We start from the raw sequence: 15,086 nt of genomic DNA on the forward strand, positions 1-15,086 counted from the left end.
CCAATCTATCAGACATTCAGTAAGGAAGAGACTCCTGAGGGTATCCAAATTGAAAGGTTGGAAAATATTATCATCCAATTACAAATCAAATCAATAGGACCGTATTTTAATGATTAACCTCTGTTAACATTACACAGTTCATAAACATGTTAGATATCTCTAAGCTTGTCATCTATTATTTATCATCAGACCAAAGTTCGAGCAGAGTACAAATGACTTCATTCATGCAATCCATTTTTTTAAGATTCATATTGCTCAGACAAGTCTTTGCAAGGTTCCAAGCCATTAATGTATCTCAAGCTTGATTTTTTTTATTGTTTCTGTACAAAACAGGTCCATATTCTCTCTTTCTTTCTGCTCTTTGTATGTGAAATAAAGTCACTGTCACTTTCACAGGTACTGGAAGTTCAATCCATTCTGTACCGGCTCTTCCATTCCTTCCCCCAGGTCTCCTTTTACCTTTCAGACTATTTATCAGCAACTGAGCTATCTCCTGTTTTCCATGACTGAACACCCATGCCCAATATTTGTTTCTGATAGGCACCTTAGCCTTGACACACTTCACTTTTATGAATCTCCAAGTTCTCCTTGTGATACGTACCAGAACTAAAATTAATTTTGGATGACTACATGCTAGGCGTAGATTTTATGTTGTTCCTTGTGTTGTTTATGATAATTTTTATTTTATACAAGGTTTCTGGCCATTGTTTTGTGTTGTCAGTTTCCAATAATAGGGCACGCTCTTTCTGAAATAGTGTGCCCTCTTTCCACATACTGCCGGATTCTGGATAGGTTGCCCAAAGTTTGGCATGCAGTTTTGGTTGAGGATTGCAGATCAATGTGTAATCGATTAATTAGGTGATAGTTATTGACATTAAGTGAAATTGGCAGTCAATAGTTATGTATGTTGGTAACGGAATTCAAAAATGCATGGAATAAACACAAAGAAATCCTGTATAGAAGGCATGGAACCAAACAAGCTTAGTGGTGATTAGATAGCAACACCAGTATTTGGGAAACGAGGCCAGTGCTGGTTAGACTTCCACAGTCTGTGCCCTGATCATGACTGGACAGATTCAGTTTCAGTAACTGGAGAACAAGGTCAGTGCTGGGCAGATTTCTACAGTCTGTGCCCCGAAAATGGCAAGGACCAATCAAGATCAAGTATAAATGTGTAGTATCACATCATACCTTATACTTTGAGTTTATCTTGTTGAGCAGACTGGATGGACCGTACAGGTCTTTATCTGCCATCATCTACTATGTTACTATGTTGGCTGGTAGTGCCTGTGAAGAAAGTTAGGCATGAAAGTGTGTGCTCAGTTAATTGTCACAGTTCACGAAAAAGTGAGCTCCTTGGGCCTCAGCCAGGTTGGCACTACCCGGTCAACCCGAGGCTATTTGGGCCCCGACTTGTGGCAGGCAAGTCACTCTAGCTAGGATACGGACAAGGCATGGAACTAGGCACAATAGGCAACCGGGGACAGATTAGCAGAAGACAGGGCTGAGAACTGAAGGTGAGGCAGGCTAGACTGGAGACAAAGCAGAGAAAGGTAAGGCAAGCAGGTCTGGAGGCAGGACAGTGCCAGGCATGGCAAGCTGGGGCTTGAAAGCAAGGCAGGAACTCGAGGGCAGGCAAGGCAGGCTGGAAGACAGGCAAGGCAGGTAGGTCTGGAGGAAACGCAGCATAGGCAGGTCTGGAGGCAAAGCAAGATTAGGCTCAAGGCAGAGACCTGTTATAAAGGCAATGAAGGGAGGCAGGAGTCTCCCTCAAATACTCCTAGGACTGGAAGTGGAGACGTCCCCGGCATCCCGGAACTCCAGAATATTGCTCCTTTAAGAGCAGGTCTTCGGCGTGTACACATGGCCTAGAAAGTCAGTGCCAGGAAGTGCCATGAGGCCTAATGACCCTCACAGGATGCCAGAGATGGTCATGCCAGTGGCCCACTAGGACCAACCGTACACCAAGGACCCCAAGAACACTGTGGGACCCAATCCCTGGGAGCAGGGGTAAATTGGGGCACCTGGCACGGCCCCTACATCTGTGACATCAACATTCTATAAAAACAGTTATGCATACAACTACCTTTATAGTATGTGTTTTTAGTGCGCATCATCCCAGGGCCTAACCTTAGGCGATCTTTACAGCATTCCGCCATGGTATACACTATTCCTACATAGGTTCCCAGAAAATAGATGGGCAAACGATCTACAAAATTTAAGATGGACAACAAAACAGCAGATCGATGGTGCAAAGAAGGGTTCAAGTTTATTTGCCATGTAAAAACATAAATAAATAAATAAAAGCCCGACACGGCCATGTTTTGCCTGCCCTTTCCAAGTGCTGCATCAGGGGTAAAAAAAAAAGCAAGAGGTGTTTTCCAAAAGTATTAGCTAGTGAAATTTTTACCATTAGGTGATACTTTTGGAAAACACCTCTTGATTTTTATAGCCCCTGATGCAGCCCTTGGAAAGGGTGAAACATGGCCTTGTTGAGCTTTTAATTATTTAATTATGTTTTTATATGGTGAATATACTTAGACCCTTCTTTGTGCCATCAATCTGCTGTTTTCTTGTCTATTTCTACATAGTGCATGCTATTATCAGCAAATGACAAAACATGAAATGTGTTTTTTTTTATAATGACATGCAAGACATAGGATATATCATTGTCATTTCCTAAGTTGTTGCAAACAATTGCCTATCCCTACTAAATGCCTAATTCACTAAGATATTTTCTTCACATTCTAAATCTATGTGGTGAAAATAAACTTAGTAAATCAGGTCCTAAGTTATGGGAAAGCTGGTGACTTTTTGTAAATTGAGATGAGCTGAAATTAATTCAATGGGCAACATGCAGTGGATCTCCCCATTAACATAGTAACATATAGTAACATAGTACATGACGGCAGATAAAGACCTGTATGGTTCGATCAGCTGGGCAATTCCAAGTGACCTGGATTGGTAATTTTCAGAAAAAAAAATAGAGTGTATGTAAATTTACGGAGCCAGCAAACCTTAGAAAAAATTTCTAAAGCAACAATGAATGAATACATAAAGAAATTTCAACTTTATTTAAGAACCAACAATTCAAAATACATCAAACAAAAGTTAAAGAAGCACAGGAAATACAAATAATGACAATCTATATCCAATTTCTCTAATATCCTTACAACAAAACCTGACATGGGCCACTTTTCAGCAAATGTCTAAGTCGGGGAAATCAGGGAAATTATTAAGAACATTGGTGAACATCATTGAACAATATGGCATAAGAAATCCTAGGTCACTCTTAAAGGCCAGGGGCACAATAGGACCACCACAGAGTTCTTCTGACAAATAAATGGTATTTACATAAGAATGCTGTGAGAAGGAAAGAAATGTCTTGAACCAAAGCTCCCCACAACTAAGGGAAATGTTCTCTTGCCATATGGCCAAAGAATGAGATTACCCTTAATATAGCGGGGTCACTTTTCCATGCCCAAGTGCTGCTGTCAGAAAAGTTGTCATCTTTTCCTCAGTATTTTATTTGATAGTTCAGCGAGCTGAATGGGGATCCCAACCACACCTTGTATTCTGAAATGCACATCTGTGGTTGCTTCTGCCTTCAGTTTTTGTGGCTCATCAGACAATAGCTTTCATTGTTCAGCATTTTGGCCTAGGCCACAGACAGAGCCAGTGCAAGAGTATTACGTGCCACTGGCAAATATTCAGCCTTGCGCCTCCTCTACCACATATGCCATTAACTTTCTAGGATTTATATTGTGCATCAATATTATTTATACTAAGAGAATTTGCTGTAAAAAGACGTAGGGGCTGATATTCAAAGCAATTTTGCCAGCTAGAAATGACTCCTGCCTGGTTAAATCGCTTGCGTTTTCAGCATTTGGCTGGTTAAGTGTCGATATTCAGGCAAGGTAACCCCATAAAAAGTGAATCCTGTCTTTATGCAGTTCACCATAGCTGGTTTTTGCCAGCTCCTTATTCCCAGAAATTCAATGCTGGAGACCGGACATCGCCCGGCATTGAATTTCTACCATGTGTTAACAAAAAACAAAAAAAGTACAAGAACCCGACATGGATCCGTGTTTCAGCGAGCAGTCGCCTGCTTCAGGAGTCGTATATATAGTCTATTGAATCTAAACATAAGAGTAGCTGGTGAGACTGTATTGGAGTGCATCCGCTGGAGCAAATCATTCAAAGCAGTGCACGCTGCACCTGTGGGCGCTAACGGCAAGAGTTGCGACAGCCTTTAGTCTCAGCATTTACTCTTATGTTGAGGTTTCATAGACTATATGACTCCTGAAGCAGGCGATTGCTCGTTGAAACACAGGTCCATGTCGGGTTCTTGTACTTTCTTGTCCTCAATAAATTTTGAGACCTCCATTCGCCTAGACTCTTCTTTGAATTACCATTGCTTTAGCCCAATTGTTTGTTTTTTGTTTGTTTTGTGTAGGGGGAAACCTTTCTGCCCCTTGTGGGTTGCTCTTTGCTTACCATGATTTAACTGTGTGGCAGTCAATAAGGAATACAGCTAGCTTCACATCTCAAGGTTTAGCTAGCTGCACTGCATTATCTGTTGTGTTAATGAACTGTAAAGTCTTAAATGTTAATTGCAAATTGCAGTCACTGTCTATACCCAGCCCCAAAATGGTGTTTTTCAAGTTAGCTGTTTAACATAGTAATTAGCATGCATTAACAATTAATGCAGAGCAGAGGGTGCCGATAGGAGCCTATTCTTGAAAGTGTCTGCTCTCCTGTACAGAATACTAGTGTAACAGGTTAAATACATGCGTATAACTTAGGGGTGAGACATGTGTAGCTTGAGGTATTCTATAAGCTACTGAGTTGATATTCAAAAAAAGGGAAGCAGAAATGGGAGAGTCATGGCTGTTTCAGGGTGGATTGGGAGCGTGTTTTTGAGTTATGCACATAATTACAGAATAATGGTGCTCCACATGTAAATTTAGACACAGACATTTACAATACGTTTTCGTTGGTGCAAATGGTGGCACCTAAATTTACACGTGACCCGTCTGCTTAAGCATTAATTCTATAAACCATGCCAAACTTTAGGCACGACTTAGAGAATACCATTTAAGCGGACATTTTTCGGTGCTGAATTTTTAGGTGTCATATAAACAATCTAGCCCTAAATGGTTAATGCAGCTTAGTCAACAGGGGCCTTAATGTTAATTTATCTATATACCCTGTGCGAGAAATGTGTACAGTTTCCTTTGGAAGGTCATCATGTTGATCTTTGCAAGGCAGCTTTGCTCTATAGAATGAATGACAAAACAGCCTTTTTCAAAGGACCCTGTCATTAACTTGAGATTACTTTGTGTGCTCTTTTGTAGACAAAGGTTCACCTAAGTGTTTGCTGCGTATGTAGTGATCATTCTGTTGCTCTCCTGCACCTTCAGCAGCGCCTGTGTCTGTTGCATGCCCGAAAGCACCTTTTCCCTGTAAAGATGATAAAATGGCACCCAGTTGAAGATGTTCTAATCGTAGGATGTGAAGATGACTCTGTTTATGTCTGGGAAATTGAAACAGGTAATGGTACAGCTTTGTTTTTTTGTTTTTTGTATTTCTTAGTTGGAATAATTTGTTAATATTGGGTATAGGAAATTGACTGTGGCTAACACTATAAACACATATAATGTTATATAAAGTTGGGAAAAAAAACCTCAGATGCCTGTGCTTTTTTTATGCTGTTATGTGGTGCAGCAATTACAACACGGTACTGGCTTCGATCATAGGTCCAAAAATGCCCAACTCCAGTGTTATTTTTTTCAAATGGCTGCACAGTAATGGCCAGAAATGAAACAAATAGAAAAAAGTCTAATTTATGGCTGCGCTTAGCGTGTAGGAAAGACCCACATAAGGGCACGCTAAATTCATTTACTAGCGCAGCTTAGTAAAAGGGGGCCTCTTGATTCATTAATTGGCTCGTCTCATAGATGCAGTCTTGAGAAGAATGGCACTTAACACCTCTATGACTGGCAAATTCAATACTTGTGCATATACTGGTGCTCTTTTTTTTTTTTTTGAACAGTTGGACTGTGAAATTGTGCTCCTGCAGTGTGGTACAGCAAGTACACATGTATTTGTTGATGCCCTTATGTGTATTTTGTAAAAGGCTCTGAATTCAGTGGAACATTTTGTAAAATATTCAAGGTATTATGAATGTCTTGACCCAGATGTCTCAATTCATACCTAGATATCCTTTGCAAAATGGAATTTCAGACATATATACAGCGACACTACCTATATAGACAGCAGTACAGACATACAGGTATGTAACTTAACCCTGTCACCCTAGCTGAAAACTGGCCCACATATCAAAAAAGGATCAACATCCACTGCTTATTTCCAGGATAAGCAGCATAAAGTCTTTTTTTACTGTTCTGGGATCTTGCTAGGCACGTTTGACCAGCACTGATGTCAGCTCACCAATCTACAATTTCTAGGATCACCTCTAGAACCCTTTTAAAAAATCAGTGTTACATTGGTCACCCTCCAATCTTCTGCTTCCATGCTTGATTGTAAAGATAAATTACATATTACTAACAATAGTTTTGCAAGTTCATTTTTCAATTCTGTCAGTACTCTGGGATGAATACCATCTAGTCCAGGTGATTTGCTACTCTTCAACTTGTCAAATTGCCCCATTACATCTTCCAGGTTTACAGAGATTTGATTCAGTTTCTCTGACTCATTTGCATTGAACACCATTTCTGGCACCAGTATCTCTCCCACATCTTCCTCGGTGAAGACCAAAGCAAATAATTCATTTAATCTCTCTGCTATGGCCTTGCCTTCCCTGAGTGCCCCTTTTACCCCTCGGTCATCTAGTGGTCCAACCAATTCTTTTGCCAGCTTCTTGCTTCTAATATACCTAAAAAGGGTTTTACTATGTGTTTTTGCTTGCAATGCAATCTTCTTTTCAAAGTATATGACTTGCCATTCCTTATGTTGCTTCCTATTATTTTCATTATGATCCTTTTTCCATTTTAAGAAGGATTTTTTTTTTTTTTTTTAGCTCTAATAGCTTCCTTTACCTCACTTTTTAACCATGCTGGCTGTTGTTTAGCCTTTCTTTCTCCTTTTTTAATACATAGAATATATCTGGCTTGGGCTTCCAGGATGGTATTTTTGAACAGCATCCACGCCTCATGTAAATGTTTGACCTTTGCTGCTGCTTCTCTAAGTTTTCTTTTTTTTTCCGTTCTTCTCATTTTATCATAGCCTCCTTTTTGAAAGTTAAATGCTAAAGTATTGGATTTCCTGTGCATACTCACTCCAGAGCTTATATCAGATCTGATCATGTTATTGTAACCCATGGTTTGTTTAAGAACATGATAGAGTGGGTCCCTGGGTAGCAGGTCATTAGGGAGAGTGACTGAAGGACCCAGGAGGAGCTCAGAGGATATATAAGGGAAACCTTGTGGGAAGGATTTTGTCTCTGGTTCTGCCTCTTGACAAAGTAACTAGCTGTTGAAGTTCTGTGTTACTGATACTACTACTACTTAACATTTCTAAAGCACTACTAGGGTTACGCAGCACTGTACAATTTAACATGGAAGGACAGTCCCTGCTCAAGGAGCTTACAATCTAAAAGACAGGTGTACAATTTAAAGACAAGTGTACAATCGAAAAGACAGGTGAACAATCTAGAGACAAGTGTACATTCTAAAAGACAAGTGTACAGTCAATCTGATAGGGCATACTATATTTCTCGAAAGGTTAGGTGCCGAAAGCAGCATTGAAGAGGTGAGTTTTAAGCAGAGATTTGAAGATGGGTAGGGAGGGGGCTTGGCGTAGGGGTTGAGGAAGATTGTTCCAGGCATAGGGTGAGGCAAGGCAGAATGAGTGGAGCCTAGAGTTGGCAGTGGTGGAGAAGGGTACTGAAAGGAGGGATTTATCCTGTGAGCGGAGATTACGGGCGGGAACATAGGGGGAGATGAGGGTAGAGAGGTAGTGAGGAGCCGCAGACCGGGTGCATTTGTAGGTAAGGAGGAGAAGCTTGAATTGTATGCGGTATCTGATTGGAAGCCAGTGAAGTGATTTGAGGAGAGGAGTGATATAAGTATATCAGTTCTGGCGGAATATAAGACGTGTGGCAGCGTTCTGAACGGATCGAAGGGGGGATAGATGGCTAAGTGGGAGGCCGGTGTGGAGTAAGTTGCAATAGTCAAGGTGAGAGGTAATGAGAGCGTGGACGAGAGTTCATGTGGTGTGCTCAGAGAGGAAAGGGCGAATTTTGCTGATGTTGAAGAGGAAGAAGCGACAGGTCTTGGCAGTCTGTTCGATATGCGCAGAGAAGGAGAGGGAGGAGTCAAAGATGACTCCGAGGTTGCGGGCAGATGGGACGGGGAGGATGAGGGTGTTATCAACTGAGATAGAGAGTGGAGGAAGAGGAGAAGTGGGTTTAGGTGGAAAGACGAGGAGCTCAGTTTTGGACATGTTCAGCTTCAGGTGGTGGTTGGACACCCAGGCAGCAATGTCGGATAAGCAGGCCGATACCTTGGCCTGGGTCTCCGCGGTGATGTCTGGTGTAGAGAGATATAGCTGGGTGTCATCAGCATAAAGATGATACTGAAAACCATGAGATGAGATCAGTGAGCCTAGGGAAGAGGTGTAGATTGAGAAGAGAAGGGGTCCAAGAACAGATCCCTGGGGAACTCCAACAGATAGTGGGATGGGAGTGGAGGAAGATCCATGAGAGTGTACCCTGAAGGTGCGGTGGGAGAGATAAGAGGAGAACCAGGAGAGGACAGAGCCTTGGAACCCAAAAGAGGACAGTGTGGCAAGAAGTAAATCATGATTGACAGTGTCAAACGCAGTGGATAGATCGAGGAGGATGAGGATGGAATAGTGGCCTCTGGATTTGGCAAGGAGCAGGTCGTTGCAGACTTTAGAGAGTGCTGTTTCTGTCGAGTGTAGAGGGCGAAAACCGGATTGAAGTGGATCGAGGATGGCATGAGAGGAGAGAAAATCAAGGCAGCGACTGTGAACAGCGCGCTCAAGTATTTTGAAGAGGAAGGGTAGGAGAGAGATGGGGCGGTAGTTGGAGGGGCAGGTAGGGTCAATCATGATTGGTTTTTTTTAGGAGAGGTGTGACTACGGCATCTTGAAGGTTTCAGGGACAGTTGCAGTGGAGAGAGAAAGGTTAAGGATGTGGCAGATGGATGGGGTGACAGTATGGAAGATGGTGTTAAGTAGGTTGGTGGGGTTTGGATCGGAGGAACAGGTGGTGCATTTCGAGGAGGAAAGAAGGCGGGAGGTTTCATCCTTGGTGATCTCAGGAAAGGAGGAGAAAGAGGCCATGGTTGGTTGGTTGTTGGATGGAGCTACAGGCTGAAGAGGAGGTGGTGGCTTGGTAGTGAACTCAAGGTTGATCTTTTGCACCTTGTCGCGGAAGTAGTCAGCCAGTGATTGAGGAGAGAGTGAAGGGGAGTGGGAGCGGGGGGCACTTTGAGGAGGGAGTTAAGGGTGGTGAAGAGACGACGAGGGTTGGAGCAGAAATAATTGGTCAATTGAGTGTAATAGTCCTGTTTTGCAAGGAATGGAAGGAGGATAGCATGAATTTGTAGTGAAGGAAGTCTGAATGGGTACGAGATTTCCTCCAGAGGCATTCAGCGGATCGGGTGCAGGAGCGAAGGTAACGGATGCAAGGGGTCAGCCAAGGCTGGGGATTAGTACGCTTTGTGGGACGGGAGGTGGATGGAGCGAGGTTATCGAAAGCAGAGGAGAGAGCGGCATTGTAAGCGGAGACCGCTTTGTCTACAGTCTCGGAGGACATGATGGAGGGGAGGAGATGAGAGATACTAGAGGATAAAGTGGGGGGGGTCAATAGCCTGGAGATTCCTGGAGGTGGTGGTTAAAGTTGGACGGGGCAGAGGAGGGGTGAAGAAGTGTAAATGTGATCAGGTGATGATCGGAGAGAGGGAGAGCAGAAGCGTGGAAATTGGAGGGTGAGCCGGAGGAGGAGAGGACGAGGTCAAGACAATGGCCGTCGAGGTGAGTAGGGGTGGTGGAGCACAGCTGGAGGTTGAAGGAGGATGTTGGGGTGAGGAACTTAGAAGCATTAGGGTCGGATGGGTCATCAGCGTGTATGTTAAAGTCTCTGAGTATGAGGGACGGAGATGAGGGTTCAAGAAAGACGGAAAGCCAAGCATCAAAGTCGGTGAGGAAGGAAGAGAAGGATTTATCAGGGGGGCGGTAGATAACTGCGACTCTGAGTGGCAGCGGGTAGAATAGCCGGATGGAGTGGGCTTCAAAGGATGAGAAGCAGTGAGACTGCGGTAGGGGGAGGGGTTGGAAACTACAGGAGGGCGAGAGTAGTAGCCCAACGCCTCCACTGTGGCCAACTGTGCGGGGAGTGTGGGAGAAGAGATAACCTCCATGGCAGAGGGCCGCGACTGAGGCCGAGTCTTCCGGGGAGATCCAGGTTTCGTTTAGGGCGAGCAGTTGAAGGGAGCGAGAGATGAAGAGATCGTGGGTGAAGGGCAGTTTGTTGCAGACTGAGTGGGCATTCCACAAGGCGCATGAGAAGGGGAGGGAAGGGGGGGGAGGAGGGGAATAGAGACGAGATTGGAGACATCCCGGAATCATTCGCATGGATAGGACGGGGACAGGTGAGGGGGACCTGGATTAGGGTTAATGTCTCCCGCAGATAGCAGGAGGAGGAGCAAGAGAATGCGGAGGAGGGTGGGGGAGGCCAGGCGGCGAAGGCGACGAAGATGGGGTGAACTTAGGAGGAATGGGGATGGATTAATGGCAGGACGGAAGTGTTGAAGGTTAAGAGCTAGGAAGGAGGAGGGGGACAAGAGGGATGATGAGGTGGTGGGGGATGAGGGTGAATAGGGTATTGCCGTGGCGGGCTGGGCGGGAGGGCAGCAAGTTCTAGTGGTAGACAGTGGGAGTGGCGGGGAAAGAAGATTAGGAAGGGACAGGGCAAGGAAGAGAACGTGGACAGGGGCCATAAGTAGTGACTGAGGTGTAACAGGTGACTATGTAGTGACTGAGGTGTTAAGCAGTTAACAGGTGACTATGTAGTGACTGAGGTGACTGAGGTGTTAAGCAGATATATAGAGCTGGAAAGCTGGGTTTTGGACTGGCGAGTAGGTAAGTTAATGGCTGACAAGCTAGCAGGTAGGTAAGTCAATGGCTGAGAGGCTCGCAAGCAGGCAGGCAGGTTACTCGATGTGTTAGCAGGCAGGCAGGTAGCAGCTGGAACAAGCGGTCAGGAACAAGCTGGGATAGATGGACAGGAGCAAGCTGGAACAAGCCAGGACAAGCTGGAACAAGCCGGAGCAAGCAGGAACAAGCCGAAACAAGCCGGAACAAGCAGGAACAGATGGACTGTGTCAGGATGAGCAGACGGACAGGCTGGAGCAAGCCGGGGCAGGCAGGAACAGATGGACTGTGACGAGCTGTACCTGAAGACGACAGAACAACAGGATACGCTGAGATGGATGGATTGGAACACGCTGGAACAGATGGACTGGCACAAGCTGGGTCATGCAGGAATGGATGGAACAGTCTGGCTGGAATGGACTCTTGCCAGATGACCCAGTGCAATTAAAGGGGGGGGGGGGGGGGGTCATGTAGCATTGTGACCAGTGGATTGATTACCTACACAATAAGCTGTTATATTGCATCACCCATTTGAGGATCCAGAAACTTGGCGGACTGGGGAGTCCAGCCATAACCAGGGCTCAGGTGGAATTGCAGTCTACCACTGTCTGATAGCGAGACTTTCGGGGTGGCAGCCCGAAGGGAGCATAGAGTTACTGGACGCATAGCCCGGATGGTATTGAAGTACATCGGGATTGTGAAATTCGCTCTGGGTTCTAATTGAACTTCAGGACAGGCATGAGGGTTTTACACATTGTTAACCCAGTGAATGTACTATTGCTGTGATCATCTTGAAAGCAATTGTTAATTATGTTTTAACTGTATGAAGATCAATGCAGTGACACCATCAGTTAAGAAGTTAATAAATGTTCCAGTTCTTTTGATCCTCTGAGTGTTGTGTGGTTCCTGAGTGCATGAGCTGAGGGGACCAGAGTGAGTAAGTGATAAAAACATGCAGTGCCTCTCAAACCACTTCTAAACCAGGATAGCAGGACCAGGTTACATTATGATCACTGTTATCAAGCAGCTACAGCACTCTTACTTCCTGCACCAGATCATGCTCTCTACTAAGGACTAGGTCTAGAATTCTTCCTCCTCTTGTTGCTTCCTGAACTACCTGCTCCATAAACCAGTCCTTGATTTCATCAAGGAAGTATACCTCCCTAACATGCCCTGATGTTACATTTACCCAGTCAATATCGGAGTAATTGAGATCACCCGTTATTACTGTGTTCCCCAGTTTGTTATCCTCCATAATTTCTGATAACATTTCTACATCTGTCTGTTCATCCTGGCCAGATGGACGGTAGTACATTCCTATCACTATCCTTTTCCCCTTTACACATGGAATTTCAATCCATAGGGATTCTAAGATGTGTTAACACTAATTATTGATTGTTAACGCTGAACTGATTAATTAGTTTATGCGTCAATTTGGGATCTGCGCCCAAATGTGGGTTCTCTATACAGAATCTGGGAGAAATTGCCTGTAACAGATGCAGCGTGCTCATATGTACCTTCACTACCTAGGTGCCGTTAGAAAATGCCCCTCCACATGGCTCTGTAAAGGATGTGCATTTGTTTTGTGCCATTTTATACCTAAAGCAACAGGAAATAACATGAAATACATCTATGTGCATAACCCATAGAGCAATTTTATACAAGCTTCTATGTGTGAAACATTCTTTATGAAGTTACCCAAAATGGCCTGATTTTAAAATCCTACATCTATAAGCGGCACTAACTGACCAATGAACCTGCAGGATGTTTTTCTTTAAACTTTTGAGGCAAAAATGTAAAACAGGGTAAGGACAATTATCTTTCCTTTAAAGCCCTGGCTGAAATGAGCACTTTTATGAAACCCGAGCATGCCTTGCTGCAAAAACCAATAGGGAAATCTTTAAAAATATGGGATATACACATAAATTTCAGCCTGTCCAGACCACACCCAAAATACAACCCTTTGAAATCTTTATTTTTTAGCCATCCATCTGTGTAAATTGTGACTTTCTAAAATTATTTACAAGTGTAGCCAAACTGCATGCACAAATGCCACTATTCACATATGTAAATGCTCCTAAAATGTCTTTCATAATTAGTATCCCAAATATAAAAGAGATCCCTACAAAAAAATTTTAAATTGTTTTTGTGGACCATCAGAATGTGGGCTTTTTCAATCTTCTCCTATGTATGCAAACAAACGTACACACAGATCACTACACCATTTATCCTCACCAGTCCTTATTTTCAACTATATTATATATAAAATTTCTTTTTTACTAATATTTTTTAATGTCCATCATATTTCAGAATCTTCCATAAGTACATGAAGTAGTACATGAAGGCTTCAGCTTTAACTTCAGCTATGAACTAATTCAATAACTTTCATTGATTTATCGGGTAGCCACCCTGCACAGAAACTAATCTGACAAAGAGCCACATTTCACCATCCCGGCTGCAACAGGGAATAATTAGTTTCTCTTTAGTTAACTTATTGACACATTAGATATTATCAAGCCACCCTTCCACCCTTTTTGGAGTACTTTGTTGCTGTCTGTCCTCCCAATCCTGCCCTCTTCTTATTTTGTCTTGAGATCTTGTTGGTTTCAGCTCTTGGACTCCTTTATCTGGAAAAACTTCCCTCTTATATTCAAGACCTCTCTCTGTCTACTTTCTGCTTCTGCTTGAAGAGCCATTACTTCAGATCAGTCTTCTCTTTGTCTCCTCGGACTATATCTCTCTCTCATGCTCCAGTTCATTCATTGTTCTTTGTGTTGTCTTCATTTTTCCTGGTCATGGCCATATTATTCTAAACGCCTCATGAAGCTGTTGATGATCAGCAGTTTTTTAAATACTGACACAGCCACCAAAATTATGCCTGGATATTCAATGCTGGGTCGTGTCCAGCTACCAGCATTATATACCCGGCTATGTGTGAACAGACTGCAATTAACAGGATTAGAGCAATATTCAGCCCTTAACCAGATACGTTAAACTGATCAGTGATAGAACTTCTAGTCATGTGGTCCTATTTGACAAGTTAACTTATCTAGTTAAGATCTGAATTTCAACACTTATCCCAATAAGTGCCAACTCCACTTCTGGACTGCCCACACACAGTAGCTGGTTTCGGCTTTAGTGGTTCGAATATTCTCTTGGGGCCACTGATTATTCCCTTGGGGCTTGGAGAGCATGAGCTAACCACATAACAGCAGGGGTGGACTGACCATTCAGGCAACAGGGCAGTGCCTGAGGTTCCAGAGGCTCTAGGAGGCCCAAAGGCTCTGCCCGGTTGCCCATCACACACTACTGCCCTCCCCGGTCCTACCTTTAAAGACGTGCCGCTGGTGATCTAGTGGCACCTGCAGGGGGTGAACATGTTCTGTCCTGCCCATTGTGCTGCCGCTATTCTCCCTGCCAGACATTGCTGTATTTTTAAAATGGTGGCCGAGACTCCCTGCAGAAGTCTCGCAAGACTGTCGAGACCTACAAGACTACCATGGGAAGTCTCGGTTGCCATTTTGAAAACACGGCTGCGCTGGCAGGCAGGGGAATGGAGACAGTGCAGCGGGCAGGAAATAACATGCTTCCCCTCCCCCTTGCAGAGACCACTAGACCACCAGGGCCCGTCAGGTAGGACCGGGGCAGTGGGAGCACTGGCTGCGGTGGCAGGGAGGGCAGCAGTGGTAGGGGGGTGTCGGGTAGCAGCCGGGTGTGCGGCCCAGACCATCCTTGGTGCCCGGGGCCTCAGACCACTGTCAGTCTGACCCTACATAACAGCCTTCCTTACCCAGTTAGCTCACTTTGAATATTGACTCCAAATACATACATACATACATACATATATATATATATATATATATTTTTTTTTTTTAATGGGAAAAACTTTTTTCTGAAAAGGACCCTCTGACATGAAAATAGTATTCCAACCACAGCGCAACACA

At 44.0% G+C, this 15,086-nt stretch overlaps 1 protein-coding gene across 2 annotated transcripts in view; it reads left to right on the forward strand.

The window, feature by feature from the left end:
* Positions 1–15,086, forward strand: part of WDR72 (WD repeat domain 72) — a 377,768-nt gene that overhangs the window by 178,508 nt on the left and 184,174 nt on the right. The window contains exons 14-15 of one of the 2 annotated variants that reach the window (XM_030189229.1): positions 5,358–5,553; positions 6,221–6,295. In XM_030189229.1, the coding sequence (XP_030045089.1) occupies positions 5,358–5,553; positions 6,221–6,295 (271 nt within the window). The remainder of the gene's footprint in view (positions 1–5,357; positions 5,554–6,220; positions 6,296–15,086) is intronic. The other variant, XM_030189234.1, reaches the window with a different exon arrangement.

The sequence above is a fragment of the Microcaecilia unicolor genome, chromosome 1 (genome assembly GCF_901765095.1).
Source record: "Microcaecilia unicolor chromosome 1, aMicUni1.1, whole genome shotgun sequence".
Lineage (NCBI taxonomy): Eukaryota > Metazoa > Chordata > Amphibia > Gymnophiona > Siphonopidae > Microcaecilia > Microcaecilia unicolor.